The sequence below is a fragment of the Megalobrama amblycephala genome, linkage group LG6 (assembly GCF_018812025.1).
Source record: "Megalobrama amblycephala isolate DHTTF-2021 linkage group LG6, ASM1881202v1, whole genome shotgun sequence".
Classification (NCBI taxonomy): domain Eukaryota; kingdom Metazoa; phylum Chordata; class Actinopteri; order Cypriniformes; family Xenocyprididae; genus Megalobrama; species Megalobrama amblycephala.
The window spans coordinates 40267954-40295507 of NC_063049.1; the positions used below are offsets into that span (position 1 = coordinate 40267954).

Below are 27554 nucleotides of genomic sequence, written 5' to 3' on the forward strand. Positions count from 1 at the left end.
GTTATTTAAAGTTGAAAAGAGTTCCTCTGATTACCCCCTGGTTCTTTGTGGAACCCAAAATGGTTCTTCTATGGTATGTGTAAACACCTTTTTGGAACCCTAATTTTTAAGAGTGTTAACTAGATTACCAGATTCCATTCCTGTGTCTAACGGAAAAATACCAAAATGAGGGTTTGGAATAACATAAGGGTAAGTAAATAATTACAAAATTATCATTTTTGAGTGAACTGTTAATTTAAGAATTATGATCTTACCTATTCTATCTATTCCCATTTTTAAAAAAAACTATTTATTTGGCTCACTGGAATTTATGGGTGGCACTGCAGAGATCTTTATTTTTAATTGGCAAGTAGCATAAACATGCATCAGCTCGGAGAATCTTTGATGAAAGTGATTACAGCCTGAGGCTGAGTTTGTGGGGAAGAATTTTCACCTCTTTCTTTTTGTTGGCATTTACACAGACTGAGAATCTGAGAAGGACACTCTTTTTCCATTCTCTGTCTATGAAATGTTTGTACTTCCGTGGAATGAAATGGGGTTTACAATTGTAGACACGTGTACCACGTTTCTCTATTTACAGGTTAGACATTTACAGTTTACAAAGATATTTGGTCTTTCAACATAAAATATATAAATTGGACTTGGAAGAATCAGATGAGAAATGTTTGCGTTCATATTGTAATCTCTGATGTTTGATTGTACACAATTTTTTGATATTAAAAATACTTCATTTGAGATTTTCTTCCCCTATATGGGTTATCTTGTGCTTACCATATTTGAATATGAATGCTTTATATCTCATCTTGCATTCCTCACCTTCTTATTCTTCACAGAGAGACGTGTTTCTTCCTGTCCTGAACACAACAGAAAGGGGTCTTTGTCAAAAGGGGCTGGACCAGATTCAAGCTGCTTTAAATTTCACAAAGTCGTAATTTAAGCTCATGAATTATTGTACTTGACCATCTTGTAGACAATAAGGTAAATCTAAGCAGAATTCTAACACTTATTTTAGAATAACTTTGCATTTTATTACATTCATATATTCAAGTTTGGGGGAATATGTATGAATATATATATATATATACACACACACACAAACACACATATATTTAAAATAATACATATATATTAATCACTGTCATGATTTTGTAACTATTTTAATGTAATTTAAGTAATGATATTATGTAATAATTCTTGTTAAATGACTTATTGTAATTCCTCCAGTTCTACTCGCACCGTCCCGAGCAGGATTCGAACCGGCATCACCGGAATGGGATGCGGTCGCACTAACAAGGACACTAAATACTGAAGCCTCTAGCATGCTAGTGTGCCTCTTGAGGCCAGGGGATTGATGTTTGTTCACACAGCACTTACTAGCTAGCCTCAGTTACACTCACTGCCTAAACCTCTCTCCCATTGGGGTCACGGCACCAATGTAACCCCTCCGATTCTACTAGCACCGCCCAAAGCGGGATTTGAACCAGCATGACTGGCATGGGATGCAGACGCACTAAAAGGACGCTAAATACCACAGCCTCTTGAGACCAGAGGAGTGAGGTTTACTCACACAGCTCTTACTAGCTAGCCTCCATTACACCTCAATTTATATATATATATATATATATATATATATATATATATATATAAACATATTTTATTTACACCCTAAAGGATTGTTTTTACAAAAAACAATTCCCATACATACACCACATCAATATTCATAAATGAAGTTCTAAATATGTAGATATTTTTTCTCAAATATCCAGTATATTTACAAATTTTTTTTGTGGTTACTTTTTCTAAATGGCTCATGCGTTTTAAAATAGCTCATCAAATGAAACTGGTTGCTCCTCATGTTAGCAACACAATGTTTTCGGTATCTTTGGGACAAACTCAGTGGGACAAAGTTGCGCAATTTCCTTGAGTGCATCTCTTCACATGTGACACGTCTTTCCTCCGATGTTGAAAAATCACTTCCATATTACCTAAAATAGGGTTTTCTACATGAAGTTTATAGTTCTTTGTTCAGATGAGTTTAAATCCTTGTCATTTTAAATAACATTCCAGTAATTAATTTAAAATTCAAAAATTATATACTCAACTTTTTACAGTTTTTTACAGTCACAAAATATGTAATGACTAATAAAATTATTAATTAGTTTATATCTATGTTTGATTTCTTATTTAGATTTACTGAAATTAAATTAAATTCATTTATGTTCATCAGTTTGTTTGTTTTGCAATGCACACGCATCACAGAATATATTTTATTTCTGTCATTTAAATGTAGAAACCTGTTAATATTCCCATTAATATTCACAAACAAATTAATGATTTGAAACTGAGTTTCAGAATTCCTATTAAATGACCTCATGACTTTGTATCATAAATATGTTGATGATTTTGGTCCACATGATACTTAGTTTCACTTTTGGTGTTTTGATCATGTTTATGTCCACGAGTGAGGATCTTGTGACCATTCAAATGTTTCAAATTCCCCAACCAAACATCTCTGATCTTCTGCTTTCTTGTAGCCGCTTAAAAGCAACATCACCCAACATCCTAGTCTTCTGCATCCCTTTCAGTTATTGAAGACAGAAATGTAAGTATCCGCTTGTCTCCTGTGAAAAGACTATTTCAGATATGTCATGAGAAGTTTTTGAGAAATAAAATTTGAGCATCTTAGTTGAGATGGTACACTTTAGGTAACTTTTAGGACTTAGGCAAACAGGATATATCAACATCCCTTCAAAGAGTATAAAGGAACCTTCAGCGCAAAAGTCTAACGTTTCATCCTGTCGATTCTCATATAGCACTAGACCAAAAACAAAGTTACGATGAATGGTAAGTCCAATATCTTCATTTTATCATTAATTTAGAAGTCAATCATTTGAAAATGTGATTATCAAAAGCTTTTAAGTAGTTGACACATCAAATTTATTAAAAACTCATGTCCATCATGATTTTGAGTTAAAATTGGCCTAAAAAGCAAATAGTCTAATAGTAATATTTTCAATAGTTTGAGATAGCATGTCACATTGCGGGAAAACTTGTTAATATCAACTACCCATTTGTTAAATCCTCCCTAAAAATCTCAATTAATTGATTAATTGTATTTTTTGTTCATTTATTTGTTTGGTAGTTTGTTTGTTCTTGTGTCTTTTTTTCTATTTGAGTTTTTTTAGACCTAAGAAATTAAAAAAAAAAAAATTGCAAATTTCATTAATAAAAACTGGTGAATTTTTTTTTTATGAATGTATGAAAAATTGTAAAAAATATAAGTTTTTTTCTTAAAGGATTAAACAGGGGAACTAACCCTTTAAGCTACTAAACTATATTTCTTGCCAAAAAAAATGTTAATTTTGAAATTATTAATAATAAATATCACTATTATTACTACATATTGCTTTAATAATTTCTATTTGTTTTTCTACAGATTCAAACACCTCTCATTATATGGAGACTATCAGTGAGTTCAGTGAATTCTACAGTGAACTCTACGATGAGTTAAACTATACAGAATACCAGAATGACACTGTCTTTGTTCTGGATGAGAAGACGCTGCTCTGCTCCTCCATCGCTATGGGGAAAGCCATCAACATTTCATTCTGTGTCTTCTACATGCTCATCTTTCTGATGGCTGTTCCTGGGAATCTGATCGTCGGCTGGGTCATCGGCTCCAACAGACGCTCGCTTTCTGCTTCGGATATTTACCTATTCAACCTGATGCTGGCCGACACATTACTGGCTCTTATTCTGCCCTTTTCTGCGATTTCCGTGATCCACGGTTGGGTGTTTGGTGATGTTTTATGCAAGTTGGTTAGCCTGGTGAAGGAAGTGAACTTCTACACCAGCATCTTGTTTTTGGTGTGCATCAGCGTGGATCGCTACTTGGTCATCGTACGGGCTATGGAGTCCAGGAAGGCTCAGAGGTTACTGTGCAGCTGGGTTGTCTGTGGATTGGTGTGGTTTTTGGGAAGTGTGCTGTCCTTGCCATCATTCTACAACGAGGCATTTCACAACGAATTTTCTAATCAGACTATTTGTGCAGAGCGCTTCGAGACGGATCATGCTGATGAGTGGCGACTGGCCACACGTATCATGAGGCATCTGCTTGGTTTCCTTCTCCCTCTGTTGGTCATGTTGATCTGTTACAGCGTGACGGTGGTGCGGCTCTTGCGTACACGCGGTTTCCAGAAGCACAGAGCCATGAAGGTGATAGTAGCTGTGGTCATGGCTTTTCTTCTGTGCTGGACCCCCTTCCATGTTTCTACGATAGTTGACACCCTCCTCAGGGCCAAAGTGGTTCAATTCAGCTGTTTGACACGGACATCGGTGGACATCGCTATGTTCGCAACACAAAACCTTGGCCTTCTGCATTGCTGTGTGAACCCGGTGCTGTACGCCTTTGTGGGAGAGAAGTTCAGAAGAAGGTTTCTGCAAATGCTCTATAGAAAAGGAGTTCTGGATCGGTTCTCCGTCTCCAGATCTAGTAGGTCCTCTTCTCTGACCTCAGAAGTCACTTCCAGCTTCCTGTGAGCTATACTGCCTAGCAATGGACATCACTGTATGTGGATTGCAAGACACTTAGTGCACCTTTCTTTGTTTGCTTGAAATACAACAACACTTTGTTGTAGGGCAGGGGTGTCCAATTATGTTCCTGAGGGCCACTGTCGGGCAGCCCTAATTCAAAACATCTGAACCACATAATCAAGGTCTTCAGGATTACTAGAAATTTCCAGGCAGTTTTTTGTTGGAACTAAACTCTAATAAACTCTGCAGGAAAGTTGCCCTCCAGGAGCAGGATTGGAAACCCCTTTTCTAGATGCTAATTAGCTAATTACATGATGCGTTGGCTCCCTCTATTGGACAGAAAGAGCGAAATCCATGATAGGGTGAGAAGAAAATGTGTGCTGCAGTGGTGACATATTTTTGTTGGGCAACTTGGATGCTAGCATCGGCAAAAACCCAATAGGATTTTTCCATTGGGCTGTTTACAGAAAATAAGCTCTGTGATCAACAAAAATATGATTCTTACACGTTTTGTACATCATGATAATCTTCACAAATTAGCTCAGCTGTTATGAATTTTGAAGCCTAAATACAATCAGCAGAAGTAAAAAGCTAAAGTTAGGCTATAAATGAACTACACTATGTTCACATGACTTCAACGCCACCAACATTCAGTTTCCGGCAACTCTTTAAAGTTTCTTCGAAAGTTTGAATTAGAATAGTTTGTGAGAACTATAAACACAATGAAGCTGTGAAAGTAGACTAGTGAGTTGACGAGTTTTCATGTCAGGCATGATGATATTTAATATCCCCGACAATCTCTACAGTCCCATTGAGCCACTTGTTAGCAACCGCCTTTTTCAAGACAAGTAAAGGCTTTAAAAAAATCACAAGTTGACTGATTTTAGGTCATAGAGTAAAACATGAAAATATCTTGAGCTTGTGTTTATTTCAGACCTTATTTCAGGCTTTTAACCAAAAACACATAAAAAAAGAACATTGACTTTGGGTCAATGGAACCAGAAGTGCTAAAATGCAACTCATTTCCACGTTTTGGCCTTCAAAATTAATAGTCATTCCTGCAGCACTTTATTGTTTGACTGAGCTTCAAAATGTTTAAGAATCATATACGGATCATAATTGCTCATACGGTGGGTTAATGATCTGAATAAAACCTAAATCTAAAGGTGCAGTCAAATGTTGCAGGCAAAAAAGGTCTATTGTCAACAGCTTAGAGATGTATGACTCACAACTCATGCAGAAGTCAAGTCACTTTCAAACCAAGCAATTTTCTGTTGGTCAACTTGGAAAATTTGTGTGAACAAATATGACCCTTTGCGAAAAATCTCTTGCGAAATCTTTTACCCTCACACAAAATTTCCAATCGCATATTCCTATTGAAACTACTGTATTTTGTCTAAGAAATTTCACTGAACAATGATAAATGTGACTGCGCCTTAAGTATTCCACATTGGCATGCAAGTTGTGCATTACAGGCTAGAATAAAACCTCAACTAACCTTTTTGATAAAAGGGACTGGTACTTTTCAGAGTTTTTGCAATTTTTGCCTGGCGGATGATAACGCAAGTGAAGAAACCCATAGACTTACATTGAAGGATGGACCCCGAACCACCTGAGAAACCACAATATCATAAAGACTCTTTTGATGAACTCTTTTAACTTGACTTGCAAATAAACAAATATGCTATTGCATAATGCTTGGCCATGGGTTGGAGAGAGTTTGAAGTTAGCAAAACCCCTTTCAACACAACACGCTTGCTCAAGAGCTTGTCATGGTCATTTTACGGTCAATGCAGCTGGTCTGTACAGTATGTGGTCAGTAAGCAAGATGTTTTTTTTCTATTTATGAGATTATAGTCTGAAATGCACTTAATTAAAATGCATTATACTTCTTTTCAAAATGCATTATACTGTACTGTTTTCCTCTATACTCTATGAAAGTTACAATTCTTCATTTCATTCAGGGCGTTCTGGAGAGGGACATTATATTATTGTACTCATGAAGTGTCTATGGTGGAATGCTTTATCAGCCTTAAATGAATGCAATGACAGCAAAACCTCTCCAGGACTTAAAATTGATGTACTGTTTGATTTTTCATGCTTGTTTAAAAAAATAAAAATGTTATGAACACTCTTTGTATGTGTCCCTTTAATATATAGTCAGCGCCATCTCAGAAAGGGCGATCAAGACACTCTTAATTAGGGGTTTATTTTGAGATAAAATCTCACAAGTGGTGGTTGAGGCCGCTTCTGTTTTGTGTCATGTGATATGTAACATTTTAAACATGTTCAAACATGTGACTTTGTTTTTAGTTACTTATAGGTTTTTTTTTTGTAAATCAGAGGGAAATTATAGATAACACTATAATGCAGAAGCACTTAACCCTGGCTGTAAGCCTGAACTTGACATAAACTGTAAACTTGTCCTTCAAATCTGATTGGTTGATTGGAATTTTGTTCCAGGATCAACAAAGATGTTGATCCAGGAACACGTTGCACTTGGTGAAATCAGGTTATGGCACCCCCTAGCCCTAATTTTGTTTTTAATTTATTTATTCTAATTAAAATAATTGCATTTCAGTATTTCAAAAACTTTAACAGCTGAATGTTCTTTAGTTATAATCAATGAATTTACATGACTCTTCCAATCATTCATAATTTTACAAGGATTTTTTAAAGAGCTTTTAGAGCTTCACATAGTAAAATGTGTATTCATTATAAAAATACTGATGGCTTTTAAGATTTAAGATTAAAGGTCCCGTTCTTCGTGATCCCATGTTTCAAACTTTAGTTAGTGTGTAATGTTGTTGTTAGAGTATAAATAAAATCTGTAAAATTTTAAAGCTCAAAGTTCAATGCCAAGTGAGATATTTTATTTAACAGAAGTCGCCTACATCGAACGGCCAGTTTGGACTACATCCCTCTACTTCCTTCTTTAATGACGTCACTAAAACAGTTTTTTGACTAACCTCCGCCCACAGGAATACACAAGAGTTGTGTTTGTAGAGTGTGTTTGTCACCATGTCGTCGAAACGCTGTTATTTTCATCCCGCAGTCCAGTCACCGGGTCTGATTCCGGCTCAAATTGATAGGGTAAAATTAAAGACATGTTTACAATAACACTAAGCGCATGCATCTCCACGTTATGGTAAGAGGCGTGACCTTTCCGGGCAAGATGCGCTAAACTGCTGTCGAATCACAACACAGGAACCGCTGGCACAATCAGAACTCGTTACGTATTTCTGAAGGAGGGACTTCATAGAACAAGGAAGTCATCAGCCCGTTTTTATGACAGTGGAAACAGCGGTATACAGATAAGTAAATTATGTGAAAAATACTGTGATTTTTACACGCGAAACATGAACACATGTTATATTGCACACTATAAACACAATCAAAGCTTCAAAAAACCACGAAAAACGAGACCTTTAAGATTTTATTAACTTACATGATTATTCCAGGTCTAAATCACACATTCACATACATCGAGGTTTTCCAAGACTGTGGGAATCCACAAGTATTTATTCATAGGAAACCAAGAGTTGTTTCGGGAGTGAATTAAAATGAGAAATATCTTATTTTAAAGGGATAGTTCACCCAAAAATGAAAATTTGATGTTTATCTGCTTACCCCCAGTGCATCCAAGATGTAGGTGACTTTGTTTCTTCAGTAGAACAAAAATGATGATTTTTAACTCCAACTGTTGCAGTCTGTCAGTCATATAACGCATGTCAATGGGAACAAAATCTATGAGAGTCAAAAAAAACATGCACAGACAAATCCAAATTAAACCCTGCAGCTCGTGACGACACATTGATGTCCTAAGACATGAAACGATTGGTTTGTGCGAGAAACCGAACAGTATTTATATCATTTTTTTTTTTACCTCTAATACACCACTATGTCCAACTGCCTTGAGCATCTGGTTAGTGAGGTCTGAAAATGCGCTATGATGACGGAAGTGATCTCTCGCACATATACTTCAATGAGTCAGATTCCAGCGTCAGAGTGTGTTCAGACCTTACACACCAGATGCTCAAGGCAGTTGGACATAGTGGTGTATTAGAGGTAAAAAAAAAAAAAATGATATAAATACTGTTCGGTTTCTCACATGGAGAAACACAGAATGGAGAAACACCAAATCTATTCATCAAGCTTACAATTAAATTTCATATTTGAAATCACCAATGAAATCAGACAGCAACTGTCTCATAGATTTGTTTATAAACACTCAAATATGACAAAAAAAAGGCTGGAACAACCAAAGCGCATCTGCAGTCTTAACCATGTGTCTCATAACACAATGGCTGTGTCCGAAATCACATGCTTCCCTACTATATAGTAAGCAAAAAAACAGTATGTGACGAAAGAAGTATGTTTGACTTCACAGTAGGCCTACTCATAAAAGAGTAGGCAAAAAATAGCTTATATGACCTACTACTTCTGAGAAGTATTCTGAAGTGTGTGTTTTAAGGGTGGTTTCCCTACAGTGGTTCAGGCTGCATGAAACGTTATCAGCAAGATGATAGAAAACTGTACATTTCTGTCTATTACCATCCACTACTTACACCAATGATGTAAATAAGAGCAGTTAATAGCAATATATGTGGGAGAGCATTGCTATAGCGTGACTATATTGTATTGCAAAAGGTTGCACTTCAAAGTTAATACCGCATCAAAACTAGTTAGCACATCATTTGTAATTGAAAGAGTTTAAAGACAATATCTGGTTATGTTTACACTTGAAATGGTTACAAAATAGATGTACCAATAATTTTACCCAGCATGTATGTAAAATGTTAGCTGAGAGACATAAAGAGAGAGAGAGAAGAAGTGTAGAGAAAGAGAGATGGAAAGCAGAGGTCAGGTAGAAAGGAAGAGCAAAAGCCCCCAGGAAGAAGAGACAAAAAAAAGAGGAGTGACTTGTGACTGAAACCAAAATGTGACTGAAAGCCATTCAAACTGACCAAATAACAACCATACTAAAGGTGTGACAATTAGCAGACCCTCGATAAGCACACATCTTGGTGTACAGGCCTTGATCGCTATCAGTAAAAAGTTACGATGAATGGTAAGTCCAATATCTTCATTTCATCATTAATTTAGAAGTCAATCATTTGAAAATGTGATTATCAAAAGCTTTTAAGTAGTTGACACATCAAATTTATTAAAAAACTTATGTCCATCATGATTTTTAGTTCAAATTTATATGAATGTATATGAGATCATTTTAATTTCCCCTCAAAATGTTTAATCATCTTTTGCCATTATTTATTTATTTTAAATAGTCCTTCAGCATGAAAAATACATTTCAATAGTACAAATATTTCCATGTAGACCTTCAATTAATACGGGCAAATAAATACTGCATGCAATGGGCCTAAAAAGCAAATAGTCTAATTGTAATATTTTCAATAGTTTGAGATAGCATGTCACATTGCGGGAAAACTTGTTAATGTCTACATAAACTACCCATTTGTTAAATCCTCCAAAAAAAATTTTGGCAGCTGTGGTTGCCAGAATAATTTTGTAAAAAATACAGAAAAACTGTGTAAACATTTACAGAACAAACTGTAAATTTTACAGTATAAATCTGTAATTTAAGAAAATTTGAATGTAAACCAATAAAGTCAACAATGCACATTACTACTAAAATATGTTTTGTACCTTTAACATATACTGACAACCACCATAATAATGCACATGGTATAAGAGAAAGCCACATGAAGAATCAGAGTTCATCACAAGCAGCTTTTCCACGAGCTGAAATATATACTAATATAAAGAAGGTGCAAAGAGTCATTCACGCAAACGCAAAACACCAGCATGGTAACTCACAACACTTAAATAATGCAATAAACATTCATTAAACAACAGAAGATGTAACATAAAACCCTAATGTACATGACTGATAACAAAAACTATTAAGAAACATAATTATTTAAACAAAATACTTTCAAATGTGGAGTGTCACACGGGGAATTGTGGGAATATCAGTTTACAGATTTTGACTGTAAATTATACATTGATTTTGTCTTTTTTACTTATAATAATTGTAAAATTTACAGCATTTTACTGCGAAAATTGCATAAATGTCTGGTTTTTACAGTTTTCCCTGTATATAATACGGGAACTTACTGTTAACCTATTTACAATTTTTTTTCCGTAGTGTTTTTACAATATTTTACTGTTAAAATCACATTCATTTTTTACAGTGTAGCCTACATGTCAAAACTGTAATTTTAACATATTGTTGCAACATTTTACCAAAATCAACATTTGGTTAAAATCTCATGTTATAAAAGACGAAGTACTGTGCCGGATATTTAAGACAATACTGGCTGATTAGACGGCACTGTTTGTCACATTTCAGACCTCAAATACATAAAATATTACCCATTATAGACATAGTAATTTTAAAGTAAGGAGTAAAGGAAACACTGTACAGTACTTATTGAAACAACTAGTTCTTTATTTACCCTTGCAAGTTCCCAAGTACCCTTGTAAGACCCCCCCTACCCCCCATAAAACACTTTCTCATTGGATCTATGCAAATCCCATTGGTGACCTATTTTGATGTTAAAAAGGTGAGTTCTCACTGAAAGGTGAGGAGTTTGCATCTATGAGTTTAGCGTTTATTGTCTCTGCAGTTAAAAAGACAAAGTTGACAATTCTGGCTATACTTTCGTTATTTTAATAATTTCTTTAATTTTAATTTATTTATTGATCACTCTGGGTTATCTAATTTAATATTTGTGTTTTGAATATAGCCTATGTTCCCCTGAACTTCAGGCATTTAGCACTTGTGACTTGATTATGATTTAATTTTTTGTTAATTATTTTTATTTATTAGAATGGTATATTCTGTTCTTATTCAATTCTGTAAATTGATTTTTTGATTGTTTTTCAGTGCATCAATGTTGCGCTGTAGAGTTAAAGCTTGCTCGCACAGGCAATTTAGCCGATTTAATGTGATTTGCCGATGTGAAATGCATATCTGTAGTGTGGCCTTTCTGCAATTTATGTATATTTTTAAGGTTTATTGATCCAAAATGTTTTTCTTCTATATCTTTGTGTGGTGTTTTGTACATCGTGGCTGTGAATGTTTATCCACGTTGCCTTTCATTTCAGTTTTTAAAAAATAAAAATCATTTTCAGTTGCATCTATCACATGAAAGGCAGTTTGGTCACTTTATTATGTAGTGCATCTCTAGCATGCTTAACTATAATGAGAGGTGGCTATCCTGAGTTCTTTCCAATCAAATAAGAGAGGTTTCACTAATAAACTTATCAGTGTTTAACTTGCATGTGTGAGTGTAATTAAAAACTTATTAAATTAAATACTTTTCCCCTTTAAATCACTATTTAAGCAGTAATATTTACACTTTAACAGGAAATGAAATGTCTTGGAATTACTTTTATCCACTTTCACATTTAAACCAAAATTGTACTCTTTTTCTTAAAGGTGCCCTAGATTCAAAAATTGAATTTACCTTGGCATAGTTAAATAAAAAGAGTTCAGTACATGGAAATGACATACAGTGAGTCTCAAACTCCATTGTTTCCTCATTCCAAATCTCATTTGTTTAAAAGACCTCCGAAGAACAGGCGAATCTCAACATAACACTGACTGTTACGTAACAGTCGGGATCATTAATATGTACGCCCCCAATATTTGCATATGCCAGCCCATGTTCCCAACATTATGAAATGCATTAGACAAGGCCAGCCAGTTAACGTCTGGATCTGTGCACAGCTGAATCAACAGACTAGGTAAGCAAGCAAGGACAATAGCAAAAAATGGCAGATGGAGCAATAATAACTGACATGATTCATGATGACATGATATTTTTAGTGATATTTGTAAATTGTCTTTCTAAATGTTTCGTTAGCATGTTGCTAATGTACTGTTAAATGTGGTTAAAGTTACCATCGTTTCTTACTGTATTCACGGAGACAAGAGCCGTCGCTATTTTCATTTTTAAACACTTGCAGTCTGTATAATACATAAACACAACTTCATTCTTTATAAATCTCTCCAACAGTGTAGCATTAGCCGTTAGCCACGGAGCATAGCCTCAAACTCATTCAGAATCAATGTAAACATCAAAATAAACACTGTACTTATGCGATTAGACATGCTGCATGACGAACACATTGTAAAGATCCATTTTGAGGGTTATATTAGCTGTTTGAACTTTTTTTTTATGTTGTTTAAGGCAAGCGCGAGCTCTTGGGGCATGGAGCACGAGATTTAAAGGGGCCACACACCCTGAATCGGCTCATTTCTAATGATGCCCCAAAATAGGCAGTTAAAAAAATTAAATGAAACTTCACAGACACATTCAGGGGACACCTTAGACTTATATTACATCTTTTAAAAAAAAAGTTCTACGGCACCTTTAATTAACTTAAGATATCAAAAGAGTCAGTAACCACAACGGTTTTATAAAAAGTATACCAGATTTACTTAGAAAAGGAAGGTCAGAAATTAAATATGTCTGGTCAAACTCACTTTTCAGATCACCAAATGCATTCAAATAAAATAAGAAAAAATTCAAGAAAATAAAATAGCCGCCAAAAACCTAGCTTAATGTGAAATAGCCTTCAAATGTTCAAATGATGCAGGCCTGAATGTAGCTCGGGTACATTAGCCGCTTTTCCACTGTCGGGCCAGTGCGAGCCAGGGCAAACAGCGTGCCGGGCTGGGCCTATGGCCACAGACCTTAGGCACAGAGGCCAAAATCAAGTTGCGTTTCCACTGTCGGTCTGCTAGCTCCGCAGCGCTGATCTAAATACCGCCCTTAAACACACCTCCCTTGATCAAACGTCACACAACCCAACCCATTTCAGCATGTAGACCATCACCTGACTACGATTAGCTCCGCCTTTCACCTCGACCGCGCTTCAAGCCCCAGCTGGCCCGCTTTGGACCAAGGTTTTCGGCGGGCCGAAAAACCCGTGTCTTTGGCACCGAGGAAGCACCGAAGAGGCACGATCAAGCCCCGGAAGTGACAGTAGAAATGCGACCGGCCCTGGCACGCACTAGCACGCCCGCCTTTGGCCTGGCAGTGGAAACGCGGCTATGGTAGCCTTAAAGGGCCATGAAACCCCCCTGTTTTAGTCTGGTCGTTCACACCTCTGAGCTGGAAAAAGTCTGTAAAAATGGGTGTGTAAAGCTCTGGAAAAGTGGGAGTGTAGAGGGGGGGAAGAGGGGAGAGAACAACCAATGAAACAGAGACATACAACACACTCACTATACACAAAAATGACAACAAACTATGAAGCACAAGGGAGAAATGCGAAGGAATAATAGGGCTAATAATACTTTCATTACGTTTACGAGCGCTGCAGTCTCATGATAAATGACACATAGTTTAACAGAGAAGAAGACTTGATGAAATATGTGTGCATACACCGTGCTGGTTCATGTTTGGTGCAGGAGAATGTGTGAAATATGTCTATAAAAACTTTAAACATGGATACTTTATTCTGTATATGAGCTAGGATCCACATGACTAGGGTTGTTAAACACAACGCGAAGCTCCGTGCTGAAACCGATCATATGCGCGCTCCGTGTGTATAGCATAACAATTGTATTTTTGATGTGTTCGTATTCAAACTCCAGTTCTGACCTCATCGCGGGCAAAATACAAACAACACTCATGTGCTTTCTGTGCTGAGGGAAACATACATGTGCATGTGCCAATCAGCACTCCGGATCTTGCCGGTGGTACACGATGAAGTCAGATTTTGTGACGTTGCTCCAACTTTGCTTTTCAAACCGGAAGACAGAAATCGCTCAGAAAAATGCAAAAATAACTAATTTCAAATTATAAATAAAATGAATGAGTACCTTTAGTGTTTTCAATGATGTGCAGCCTATACATATCTGTTCACAGCTCAAAAAATGTGTTCTGGGGTTTCATGACCCTTTAAATCAAATGGCTGCTTCACCACACAGGCCAAACAAAAAATGGTATGTGAATGTAACCTCACGCGCACAGGATCAAAGGCGTCAGCAGCAGAAGACAGGACAAGAGGATTCGCGATGAAAAGATACACATGGTTGACGATCTCAGCAAAGTCCACCACTCGATAACGCTATCCGGCTCCGTCAGGGTCTTTGATCATCGTCGGTCTCACATTTCCACACAGGCTTAACTAATCGAGGTCGCTGACCGCTAGCTTGTTAGCCAAGTCCATGCTAAACACTAGCCACTAAATCAGTGGATAACTTAAACTTATGTCTGTCTTACTGTGATGAGTTTACCACTCACACAGACAGATATATCACCATTAACATCTTGTATAAGAGTCCTTGTTGAACACTTTCCTTGTTTGGTGCATTACATTAACAGTAACCTTATTTTTTCTTTCCGCGGACCATCCGCTTTCGTCTCTCACTTCCTTGTACCTTGACCTCAACTGTGATTGGCTCATACAAAAACTTTCAGAAATAAAATAAATTCACAAAACATTTGTCAAACTTTCTTCATATTCTTACAGGCATCTTTAAAGCATTTTCACATATATTATGTGAAATTTGAGCGCGCGAGCCTTTCAAAGTATAGCCTACTCCTATGGCCTTAAGCTCGGAAAGAGTTTGTGCGCACTATCTAGTGGACTGCTGTTTTTCAAGCATCCCCCCACTCACACATATATGATTCAACTATCAGTCGAATACAGGCAATCTGATTAGATTCTGATTCGACTATGTAAATCCATAGTCGGGGACACCCCTACTCTATAGAAAAGGAGTTCTAGATCTAGTAGGTCCTCCTCTCTGACCTCAGAAGTCACTTCCAGCTTCCTGTGAGCTATACTGCCTAGCAATGGACATCAATGTATATGGATTGCAAGACACTTAGTGCACCTTTCTTTGTTTGCTTGAAATACAACAACACTTTTCATGTTGTAGGGCAGGGGTGTCCAATTATGTTCCTGAGGGCCACTTTCCGGCAGCCCTAATTCAAAACATCTGAACCATATAATTAAGGTCTTCAGGATTACTAGAAATTTCCAGGCAGTTTTTTGTTGGAACTAAACTCTAATAAACTCTGCAGGAAAGTTGTCCTCCAGGAGCAGGATTGGAAACCCCTTTTCTAGATGCTAATTGCCAAGATGCGTTGGCTTCCTCAATTGGTTAGAAAGAGCGAAATCCATGATAGGGTGAGAAGAAAATGTGTGCTGCAGTGGTGACATATTTTTGCTGGCCAACTTAGATGCTAGCATCAGCAAAAACCCAATAGGATTTTTCCATTGGGCTGTTTACAGAAAATAAGCTCTGTGATCAACAAAAATATGATTCTTACACGTTTTGTACATCATGATAATCTTCACAAATTAACTCAACTGTTATGAATTTTGAAGCCTAACCACAATCAGCAGAAGTAAAAATCTAAAGTTAGGCTATAAATGAACTACACTACACCATTCAGATCCGGCAACTCTTTAAAGTCAGCATGAAATCAGAATTGTCCCTATTTACTTTATTAGCACATATTAGTCTTGTGGTGAACAATTAATCCGTGCAAGTTAATACACAGAAAAAATGTGTTTGTCGTGGTAATCTTTAATCAAAATCTGAAAAGTTACTTTCGGTCTGGAATGGCGTTCCTTCCCTTCAGTTTGACGGCTTGGGTTGAAAACGCTTAAACCACTCCCCTCCGACCGTTAGTCTGCTATGAGTGAGAGATGGAGAGGAGGAGCGCTGAAGTAAAACCCTGCCCTCTATTCAATATTCCGTTTCACTTGGAAATACGAACTTCCGGTTCATGGGGAGAATAAGTTTGAATTAGAATAGTTTGTGAGAACTATAAACACAATGAAGTTGTGAAAGTAGACTAGTGAGTTGACGAGTTTTCATGTCAGGCATGATGATATTTAATATCCCCGACAATCTCTACAGTCCCATTGAGCCACTTGTTAGCAACCGCCTTTTTCAAGACAAGTAAAGGCTTTAAAAAAATCAAGATTTTAGGATTGATTTTAGGTCATAGAGTAAAACATGAAAATATCTTTGTGTTCATTTCAGACCTTATATCAGGCTTTTAACCAAAAACACATAAAAAAAACTTTGGGTCAATGGAACCAAAAGTGCTAAAATGCAACTAATTTCCAGGTTTTGGCCTTCAAAATTAATAGTCATTCCTGCAGCACTTTTTTGTTTGGCTGAGCTTCAAAATGTTTAAGAATCATATACGGATCATAATTGCTCATACGGTGGGTTAATGATCTGAATAAAACCCCTAATCTAAAGGTGCAGTCAAATGTTGCAGGCAAAAAAGGTCTATTGTCATTAGTTTAGAGATGTATGACTCACAACTCATACAGAAGTCAAGTCACTTTCAAACCAAGCAATTTTCTGTTGGTCAACTTGGAAAATTTGTGTGAACAAATTGGACCCTTTGCGAAAAATCTGTTGCGAAATCTTTTACCCTCACACAAAATTTCCAATCGCATATTCCTATTGAAACTACTGTATTTTGTCTAAGAAATTTCACAGAACAATGATAAATGTGACTGCGCCTTAAGTATTCCACATTGGCATGTAAGTTGTGCATTACAGGCAAGAATAAAACCTCAACTAACCTTTTTGATAAAAGGGACTGGTACTTTTCAGAGTTTTTGCAATTTTTGCCTGGCGGATGATAACGCAAGTGAAGAAACCCATAGACTTACATTGAAGGATGGACCCCGAACCACCTGAGAAACCACAATATCATAAAGACTCTTTTGATGAACTCTTTTAACTTGATTTGCAAATAAACAAATATGCTATTGCATAATGCTTGGCCATGGGTTGGAGAGAGTTTGAAGTTAGCAAAACCCCTTTCAACACAACACGCTTGCTCAAGAGCTTGTCATGGTCATTTTTCAGTCAATGCAGCTGGTCTGTACAGTATGTGGTCAGTAAGCAAGATGTTTTTTTTTTCTATTTATGAGATTATAGTCTGAAATGCACTTAATCAAAATGCATTATACTGTACTGTTTTCCTCTATACTCTATGAAAGTTACAATTCTTCATTTTATTCAGGGTGTTCTGGAGAGGGACATTATATTATTGTACTCATGAAGTGTCTATGGTGGAATGGTTTATCAGCCTTAAATGAATGCAATGACAGCAAAACCTCTCCAGGACTTAAAATTGATGTACTGTTTGATTTTTCATGCTTGTTTAAAAAAATAAAAATATTATGAACACTCTTTGTGTTACAACAGAGACACGGAGGCAGAGGTAAAAGCAACACAGGTGGGTTTATTGTATAAACAGCAGAGCAAATGGTAATGGATAGATGATATAGCAGTTCTTGAAAGATGAAGAGAGTGTGATACTGTCCTTATGGTGTTTTCCAGATGCGAATGGAGAGAGACGTTGGAGGATGATGGTGGAGACACTCTCACACACACAGGCAGGTAGGTAGGTAGGTAGGTAGGTAGGTAGGTAGGCACACGAGGAGAACAGGAGACAAAGGAGATGGAGCAGACGATTGGAGCAGGTAATTATGGCGTTTGGAGTCCTTAAGGTAAGCATACATAAGTCTGTAGCACAAACAAGACCGGACAGTGAATGTGTGTGAGTGTGGTGGTTTTATGGTGGTGGTGATTGCAGTGCTGATGAGCTTCAGGTGGCGGTGATCAGTAGGCTGGTGATTGAGTGCGTGGGTAAGGCAGTGAGGTGGAACCTGACGTGTCTGTGACACTTTGTATGTGTCCCTTTTATATACAGTCAGCGCCAACTCAGAAATGGCGATCAATACACTCTTAATTAGGGGTTTATTTTGAGATAATATCTCACAAGTGGTGGTTGAGGCCATGTGTCATGTGATATGTGACATTTTAAACATGTTCAAACATGTAACTTTATTTTTAGTTACTTATAGGTTTTTTTAGTAAATCAGAGGAAATTATAGATAACACTATAATGCAGAAGCACTTAACTCTGGCTGTAAGCCTGAACTTGACATAAACTGTAAACTTGTCCCTCAAATCTGATTGGTTGATTGGAATTTTGTTCCAGGATCAACAAAGATGTTGATCCAGGAACACGTTGCACTTGGTGAAATCAGGTTCTGCCACCCCCTAGCCATAATTTTGTTTTTAATCTATGTGCACTCATATAATTTCTATAAATTAAAATAGTGACTAAAATAATTTTAATTAAAATAATTGCATTTCAGGATTTCAAAAACTTTAAGAGCTGAATGTTCTTCAGTTATAATCAATGAATTTACATGACTCTTCCAATCATTCATAATTTTACAAGGATTTAACAAAAAAAAAAAAAAAAAAAAAACTTTTAGAGCTTCACATAACTAGTAAAATGTGTATTCATTATAAAAAATACTGATGGCTAACTTACATGACTATTCCAGGTCTAAATCACACATTCACATACATCGAGGTTTTCCAAGACTGTGGGAATCCACAAGTATTTATTCATAGGAAAGAAAGAGTTGTTGAGGGAGTGAATTAAATGAGAAATATCTTATTTTAATGACGCCTTTTAAAAATCATTTTAATTAATCTTTATGAGGGCCCTGGTTGAAAATCATTCTACTACTCGAACTTGAAATCATTATTAGCATCAACAACCTTTTTTTATCAAAAACCATATCTACCACTGTCTTCTCACACACAGAAAAACATTCGACTATGGGAAAATGCTAGTTGACTAGAGAATGTGCATCTATTCTGGGGTGCGTTTTCCAAAGCGAACTATGGTCGCAAGTTCCGTCGTTACCAATAGAGTTCAATGGGACTTACGACCATAGTTGGCTAACGATGCTTTCAGGAAACTCACCCCTGGTTAATTTAAGTGAATTTGGTTATTAAATATTATTTTATTTGAAATCACCAATGAAATCAGACAGCAGCTGTCTCATAGATTTGTTTATAAATGCTCAAATCATGACAAAAAAGGCTGGAACAGCCAAAGCGCATGTGCAGTCTTAACCATGTGTCTCATAACACAATGGTTGTGTCCAAAATCATATGCTTCCCTACAATATAGTAGGCAAAAAAAAAACAGTATGTGACAAAAGAAGTATGTTTGAATTCACAGTAGGCCTACTCATAAAAGAGTGGGCAAAAAGCACCTGGATAACACTTCTGAGAAGTAGTAGATTCTGAAGTGTGTGTATAAGGGTGGTTTCCCTACAGTGGTTCAGGCTGCATGAAACGTTATCAGCAAGATGATATAAAACTGTACATTTCTGTCTATTACCATCCACTACTTACACCAATGATGTAAATAAGAGCAGTTAATAGCAATATATGTGGGAGAGCATTGCTATAGCGTGACTATATTGTATTGCAAAAGGTTGCACTTCAAAGTTAATACCACATCAAAACTAGTTAGCACATCATTTGTAATTGAAAGAGTTTAAAGACAATATCTGGTTATGGTTACACTTTAAATGGTTACAAAATAGATGTACCAATAATTTTACCCAGCATGTATGTAAAATGTTAGCTGAGATGGAAAGCAGAGGTCAGGTAGGGAGGAAGAGTAAAAGCCCCCAGGAAGAAGAGACAAAAATAGAGGACAAACTGACCAAATAACAACCGTACTAAAGGTGTGACAATTAACAGACCCTTGATAAGCACACATCTTGGTGTACAGGCCTTGATCACTATCAGCACTTCTTGTGCTTTTAGGAATTCCAAATAGAAATGAGGGGTTAGAACAGGAAATCAAAATTATTACAGTGCATAGGATGGACACTTTACTATCCAATGAGGCCATGGGAGAGGATTTATGAATGGCAGTGAAGCGACGCAACTGATGCTGGTAGGTCACGTGATAAGGGCAACATGTAGAATGTCCAGATTACAGTCATACTATACACATTCACACTATATACACTGTAAAAAATAACTGTGATTTTAACAGTAAAAGACTGTAAAAATGCTGCAGTGAAAAACTGTCAATTGGTTTACAGAAAGTTTCCGTACTATATACGGTGAATAACTGTAATAGATCTAACGGTACATTTAATGTAATTTTATGGTAAAATACCATTAAATTCACAGTTTTTGGAAGTGAAAAATAACAAATCATTGTAAAATTTACAGGGAAAAACCGTAAATTGACATTCCCACAATTCCCTGCGTGACACTTCACATTTGATATATTTTCGTTGAAATAACTCTGTTTCTTCTTAGTTTTTCTCATTTTTTTCTAATCAGTTATGTACATTAGGGTTTTATGTTACATCTAATGTTGTTAAATTAATGTTTATTGCATTTTTAAAATTTCATGCATGTTACCATGATGGTGTTTAGTGTGTGTGTGAATGACACTGTGTGCACCTTCTATATGTTAGTGCTGTCCTCCTCAGCTTGTGATGAACTTTGGTTCATCATGTGACTCTTATCACCACTGTGTTTGGTGACTGTAAGTGTATTATAAAGGTACAAAACAGATATTAGTACTTCATTAGGTTGGTAAATTAACATTATATCAGTTAATGAAATGCGTTGTTTTACCGTAAATTTAACAGATTTTTTTTATGTTGCTACTGTATTTTTTACGGTAAAGTTCTGGCAACCACAGCTGCCGGTTTTTTACCGTAAATTTTACTGGGATTTTTTTTTACAGTGTAGAAAGCACTTTTTTTAACTGTCGCGAAGTGTTTACTTGCAATTTGACATTGAGGAACATTGTTTTTAAAGTATTCCACAATCTTTTTACGCACTCTTTCACAGCTCTGCCCATCTTTACTTCTGAGAGACTCTGCCTCTCTAAGACATCCCTTTTATAGCTAATCATGTTACAGACCTGATGTCAATTAACGTAATTAGTTGCTAGATGTTCCCCCAGCAGAGCCTTTTCAAAATTTCTTGCTTTTTCAGCCATTTGTTGCCCCCGTGCCGTCTTTTTTGAGATCTGTAGCAGGCATCAAATTTGAAATGAGCTCATTTAGTGGATAAAAGTGTAACATTTCTCAACTTAAACATTTGTAATGTTATCTTTGTTCTGTTGTGAATAAAATATTGGCTCATGTGATTTGAAAAATCTTTTAGCTTTCATTTTTATTTAAATTTAAAAAATGTCCCAACATTTCCGGAATTCGGGTTGTAAGTACTAAGTACCTACTCAAGAGAGTATGTGATTTCGGATGCAGCCAGGGACTGCAATCAAACATCTAACAGCAGCTGCAGCAACACAATGACCTTCCCGATTGGCTCTTTTATTTAGAAGGTGGGAGATATTCAGCCATATTGCACTTTCTACCATTCATAGTAATAGGAGTGAACCGCCTTTGTATATCTAAAGTCTTTGGTAGACTTTCGCAGGGGTTTGTATCATTTCAAAGCCTAAATTTTTATTGTTAAATCCAGACCTGAAGCGAACCTGAAGTGCAGTTTTTTTACCTGAATCAACTGTACAGTTATGTGTGATTATGAACCAATGAGATTTCATTGTGGGTAGGGCTATCAGAAAGTTGAAAGGCACTATTTGAATTTTTTATGGCACACAAGTATGAGTGTACCTTCTGTATACCTTCTGTATATCTCTAATTGCTAATACGTGAACTGTTGTTTTTTGTTGACTTTCTTGTGAAACTGTAAGACTGATAATATCTCTTGTTCTAACTCTCTTTTTTTCCTCTTCTTCTTCTTCTTTTTTTTTCTTTTCTTTTGATTATTCATGCAGGAAGGAAAGGGACGTGGTAGTAATAATCAGTTGTTTATTCTCACAAAGCTGTCAGAACTCAGCCAGCAAGTATCGGATAATTTCCACTGAATAATTCCTAAACCCCAGACAAGCAGGCCTGATAAATCTCAGTAAAATCACAAAAGATAAAACGGTAAGAGAATAAAATCTTGATCAATATATTTAGTGTTTGTACAGCTTTTAATCAGGTTAAAGATTAATTGATTAGTCAGTATGACTTAATGTGAAATATTTCATTGATTTATTAAAGTATACTTTTAAATTTATGCATTTAAGTATACAATATACCAGTCAAAAGTTTAAACATACCAACTCACTCCTGATTCTTGTTAAGAATAATTAGTCAAGTTACATTTATTTATATAGCACTTTATACAATACAGAGAGTTTCAAAGCAGCTATACAGTAATAAACAAGAAAATGACAGTATTAATGTTGTAAAGATCTTCAATCATGATATTTCACATTTTTTTGCTGTAAAGCAGCTCTAAAAAGGGGCTTTCACACCGAATAGTGTTAGGAACTAGCAACAAGTTCCCTGAGAACTAATTTCTCTCCCGGGCCATGTTCCTTTTTCCATTCACAGCGGGAATAGGAACTCTGAAGTGGCCGACAGCGTCTTTAAGCGCGGCATTTACAAAGGCTAAAAACCGCTGGATGGAGTGGATGCCGTGATTGGAGCTATGTTTGTTGTGTTTCATGGGTTTTGTGATAACGGAGATGGAATGTAAACTCATAATTTACAAGACTGAAAAAGCTAAAAGTGGGGCTAAGAGATGAAATCTCCTATGACAACTTTCAGTAATACATATCATCGAGGCGGAGAAAAGAACAACCCTGCAGACAGGTAAATGCCATTATCAATGTTTTCTATGTTTGTGAAGTAAATATGTTTACACAGCTTTTTAAAAATGCCGGTGTTTGACATGCGTTTGACCAATCAATGTACACTTACGTCACCGATAGGTCCTATAGTGCTGGTTTAGACCCTACTCTGAAGTAGGAGCTAATTTAGTTCCCCCAAAAGGAGTTCCTAGAACTAAAATCATTCCTAGTTCTTGCGGTGCGAACACGGCAAAATCCGGGTACTTCAGCCAATAGTTCTAGGAACTATGAAAAGTTTCCTCCGGTGCGAAAGCCCCTAAAGAAAATGTACGTTGATTGGTCAAACGCATGTCAAACACCGGCACCTGGCATTTTTAAAAAGCTGTGTAAACATATGTACTTCATGAACATGGAAAACAGCAAAAACAGCATTTACCTGCTGTCTGCAGGGTTGTGTTCTTTTTTCCGCCTCGATGATATGTAAAACTGAAAGTTGTTATAGCAGATTTCGTCTCTTAGCCCCACTTTTTGCTCTTTCAGTCGCATACATTATGCATTTATATTCCATCTCCGTTATCACGAAACCCACGACACGCAACAAACACATTTGTAGTGCCATTATTCGGTAGCACTTGATTTAACTTTATACTTTAAAGTTGTTCCCCATGTACATAGGCTACTATGTACTTATTATAGTAATTGCAATAACTGGGTAATAATGTAATAATTATTGGCCTGAACCGACCCCTTAACCTAATATTACCCACTACTTTCTTGGGTAAGTTTACTGTAAGTACACGTAAGTGCACATACTGTAAAATAAAGTGCAACCCATTATTCAGCTCAATTTATTTCAATGTTGATTCAGTTTAGTTCAATAACTGTGTTAAAGTACATTATGAAGCAATCTCACTTCAATTTGAAAATGCTGATCCTAATAAAATTCTTGTCCCCTGCAGTTGGCAGCCAAACTTCTTAAACATGGAAGTTACTACAGAGTACACATACTATGAATTTGTAACTCCCTGCCCGGACACCATACATCATCTGAACAGCACGGTTTTGGTCCTAGTCTACATCATAGTCTTCTGTCTGAGCTTGCTGGGTAACACCGTGGTGATACTCGTGGTGTTTTTCATGGAGAACCGCAGGACGTCTACTGACGTATACCTGATGCACCTGGCCATAGCCGACCTGCTCTTTTCTTTGACCCTGCCGTTCTGGGCCACCAACCTTCATGTCGGCCGCTGGGCGTTAGGCACTGTTATGTGCAAGCTGCTATCAGGCATTCAGGAAACCACATTTTACTGCTGCGTCTTCCTGCTGGCATGCATTAGTGTTGATCGCTACCTGGCCATCGTGAAAGCAACCCAATTCCTCAACCAGAAACGCCATCTGGTTGGCATAGTGTGTGCGTTGGTGTGGCTATGCGCCTTTATTTTGTCCATTCCCGTAATTGTGAATCGCGATGTCTTTCCACTCGCCGAAGGCATGGAGTTGATGTGTCATGACAATGTGACAGCGGAAAACATGGACAACTGGAGGTTGACCCTACGGATTCTCCACCACACTTTGGGATTCTTCATACCGCTCGCCGTGATGGTGTTCTGCTACGGTTTCACCGCGTGTAAGCTTTGCCACTCACGCAACAGCCAAAAGCAGAAGGCCATGCGGGTCATCTTGTGCGTCGTTCTGGCTTTTATCATCTGCTGGTTGCCCAATAACATCACAGAGTTCGTAGACAACCTGATGCGAGCTGGTGGAGTGACGGAAACGTGCAAGATGAGAGACAGGATAGATGTGACCTTGTATGTCACAGAGGCGATAGCTTTCACCCACTGTGCAATAAACCCCATCTTGTATGCCTTTATTGGGAAGAAATTCCGCAACCAGCTCCTGACTTCTCTCTTTAAGAAAGGCCTGTTAGGTAGAGACGTGATGTCGAAATATCGTGTGGGTTCTGTTTATAGCTCCGGGAGCACTAGACACACGTCAGTGACGCTGTAGTCAACTGTAGTTCTGTTATGAGGGTACAAAAGCCTTTTGCTTCTGTTAAAGAAATAGTTTAGACACAAATGCAAATTTAGTCATTATTTACTTATCCTTGTTATAAAAATACAGAGTTTGTAACATAATAGGGGTGAGTAAAAATGACAATTACCATTTTTGAGTGCACTGCTCCTTTAAGAAAATTACTTCTATATAAACTAAATTCTGTTTTTTAAAACGGTACAGCAGGTTCATGAAACAAGATATAAGAAAGAGTGTGTATGTGTAGCTCTTCCTGATGATAATGATCTTTAATTTTTTTTTCCTTTGGCTTGAGGTGACATGCCACGCTCCTGCTTTTGAACACTGTGGGCCCATATCTAGTAATAGATCTATGAAAAACACTCTGCAGAGGTTTCAGATACTGTCAGAACAGAATAACAGGTGAAAGCAGAGATTGTCTTTTGTGTAGAATTTTCATCTGCATTTTTACCTGTGTTGTATGCAATACCATGGGTCAGTAAGCCTTTTAAATGTTTTTTTTACAGAAGTCTCATATGCTCACCAAGGCTACATTTATTTGATCAAAAATACAGTCAACACTGAACACTGTAAATATTTAAAGGTCAAAAGAACAGTATTTATTTGAAATAACATTATAAATGTCTTAACTGTCACTTTTGATCAATTTAATATGTCCATGCTGAATAAAAGTAATGATTTCTTTCAAAAAAAGAAAAAAAGTCTTACTGATCCCAAACATTTGAATGTAGTTAAACAGGTTTTTTAGTTGCGTGTTTCAGGGCATGTTGTTTTTCTTTGTATACTCTAAAATAATGTAAATAAGCAAATTACTATGTGTTGACTGCTTTACAGGTGTAAATAAAGTTGTTTAAGAAAAAACAGAGTTGTCTCACACACTTGTTTTCTCACACACTAAACTGTTAAGAAATCAGTCTGCTCCTGGTCATGCAATAACATGACTTCAATAATGTCTCCACTTCCCTTCGACAAAAAAACAGAGAGAAGTGAAGCAACCTGTTTTCCTCCTCAACAGGTCACAACCATAAAAATATTACAACATCATGCTCACACAAACAGAGATACAAAGAAAGTTACACTACTTACTGTATGTGCCACTAAAATACAGAAAGTGTATAAAAGTGCTATTAGATTTTATTCTTTAAATCATATTTAAAAATGTTAAATCTATAAATGTATGGCTATGATGATTAGGTGTTAACTGAGATGAAATGACACCTGTACATGTGACACGTCATCCTTAGATGTGGTTTGCATAAAGTCTTGAGAAATGGAAACAGGAAAAGACTCTTTTGAAACACAGTCCAATTCAATTTACTTCTGTCTTTTAGCATGAACAAACTCTTCTCTAATTCCTAATGCAGTATCACATATAATCTTTATCATTATATCTTTATCATTTATCTTTATCATTATAGAAGTTTGCCAACTTCTGAAGTAAGACAATAAAGATAATTTGTTGAGAGCCACTGCCTTAGAATAGTTATTCCTCAATAATAATAATAATAATAAAACTAAAAGAACTAGTAATCAAAAACTATATAACGTGACAAAGTATATATTAATGAACTAATATCATTTTTTACATGTGGTATGCACAATTTTTAAAAATGTTTTCAGAAGGGAAAAGGATGTGGCTTCACACTCTTTGTTTTCCATTGTATTCGGTTTATAAAAATAGACGAGGTTGGTTGGAGAAAATAAAGATACAAGAACTGCAGTAGATTAAATCTTTATTTTTTTAGTTTTAATTATTTTATTCACATGTTAGTTATAATCATGAGAGTCATGAGTTGATAGTCATCTACTATCAGAATGAATCAGAATCAGAAAAGAGCTTTGCCAAGTGCTTACACATAATTTGTCTTGTTGACAGAAGCTTCCACAAGACAGACAGAATGACAGTGACAAGACAATTAATAAAAAAATAGAATAAAATAGAGTAAGTGAATAACAGTTAAAATATATTAAAAATATATATTATATAGACAATTTTGTATATGTATGTACAGATATGTTATATACAAATGCAAGAGAATGTAAATAAGAGGTATGGTGTGCTAATAAATATAAGTATAAATAGTGTTCTGTATTGCATGTTTATTGCTAGAGCGGATTACATGCGCGCCCATTGTGCAGACATTAGCGTGGTTCATCATTGTACATATGCGCTGTGAGAGAAACGCACTTGTAGCTTGCGTTCTCGCCCACCGGTAGGTCTATTTTGTTGTTTGGAGCGCTGTGGGCCCCTCACAGCATTTGAATAGAAAAAGTTCAGATACTCTTAAATACTGAAAGCACTCTTTGTTTATTGTTTGTAATGTTTTGTTGTTCCTATTTATTATTATTTATTAGACTACTTGCTTTTATGTTTTGAGCTGTTTATTGTTGGAGATGTTTATATTCTAAAATCTTAACATACCATTTTATTTTTATTTTTTCAAACTAGTAATTATTTAAAAAGTACTTATATTTACA

At 36.4% G+C, this 27554-nt stretch overlaps 2 protein-coding genes and 1 long non-coding RNA gene across 5 annotated transcripts in view; 2 read left to right on the forward strand and 1 right to left on the reverse strand.

The window, feature by feature from the left end:
• Positions 1 to 759: 759 nt before the first annotated feature.
• Positions 760 to 27554, reverse strand: part of LOC125270720 — a 40503-nt gene continuing 13708 nt past the window's right edge. Inside the window, exon 3 of the long non-coding RNA XR_007185440.1 lies at positions 760 to 854. This is a non-coding gene — a long non-coding RNA (uncharacterized LOC125270720). The remainder of the gene's footprint in view (positions 855 to 27554) is intronic.
• LOC125270714 (C-X-C chemokine receptor type 1) lies at positions 2409 to 6664 on the forward strand. Of its 3 annotated transcripts, XM_048194606.1 has the most exons (3): positions 2409 to 2602; positions 2814 to 2844; positions 3437 to 6664. In XM_048194606.1, the coding sequence occupies exons 2-3, from the start codon at positions 2838 to 2840 to the stop codon at positions 4537 to 4539; spliced, it is 1110 nt and encodes a 369-aa protein (XP_048050563.1). In that variant the 5' UTR covers positions 2409 to 2602; positions 2814 to 2837; the 3' UTR covers positions 4540 to 6664. The 3 variants fall into 3 exon arrangements, with proteins under 3 accessions (XP_048050563.1, XP_048050562.1, XP_048050564.1); XM_048194605.1 differs by having other exon boundaries at positions 2412 to 2844; XM_048194607.1 differs by lacking the exon at positions 2814 to 2844 and having other exon boundaries at positions 2413 to 2602.
• cxcr2 (chemokine (C-X-C motif) receptor 2) lies at positions 21590 to 25684 on the forward strand. Its single transcript, XM_048194608.1, has 2 exons — positions 21590 to 22353; positions 24005 to 25684. The coding sequence occupies exon 2, from the start codon at positions 24027 to 24029 to the stop codon at positions 25050 to 25052; it is 1026 nt and encodes a 341-aa protein (XP_048050565.1). The 5' UTR covers positions 21590 to 22353; positions 24005 to 24026; the 3' UTR covers positions 25053 to 25684.

Excerpts from the sequence above, each read along its gene's own strand:
- cxcr2 (XM_048194608.1), top strand. The coding sequence starts at position 24,027 with ATGGAAGTTACTACAGAGTACACATACTATGAATTTGTAACTCCCTGC.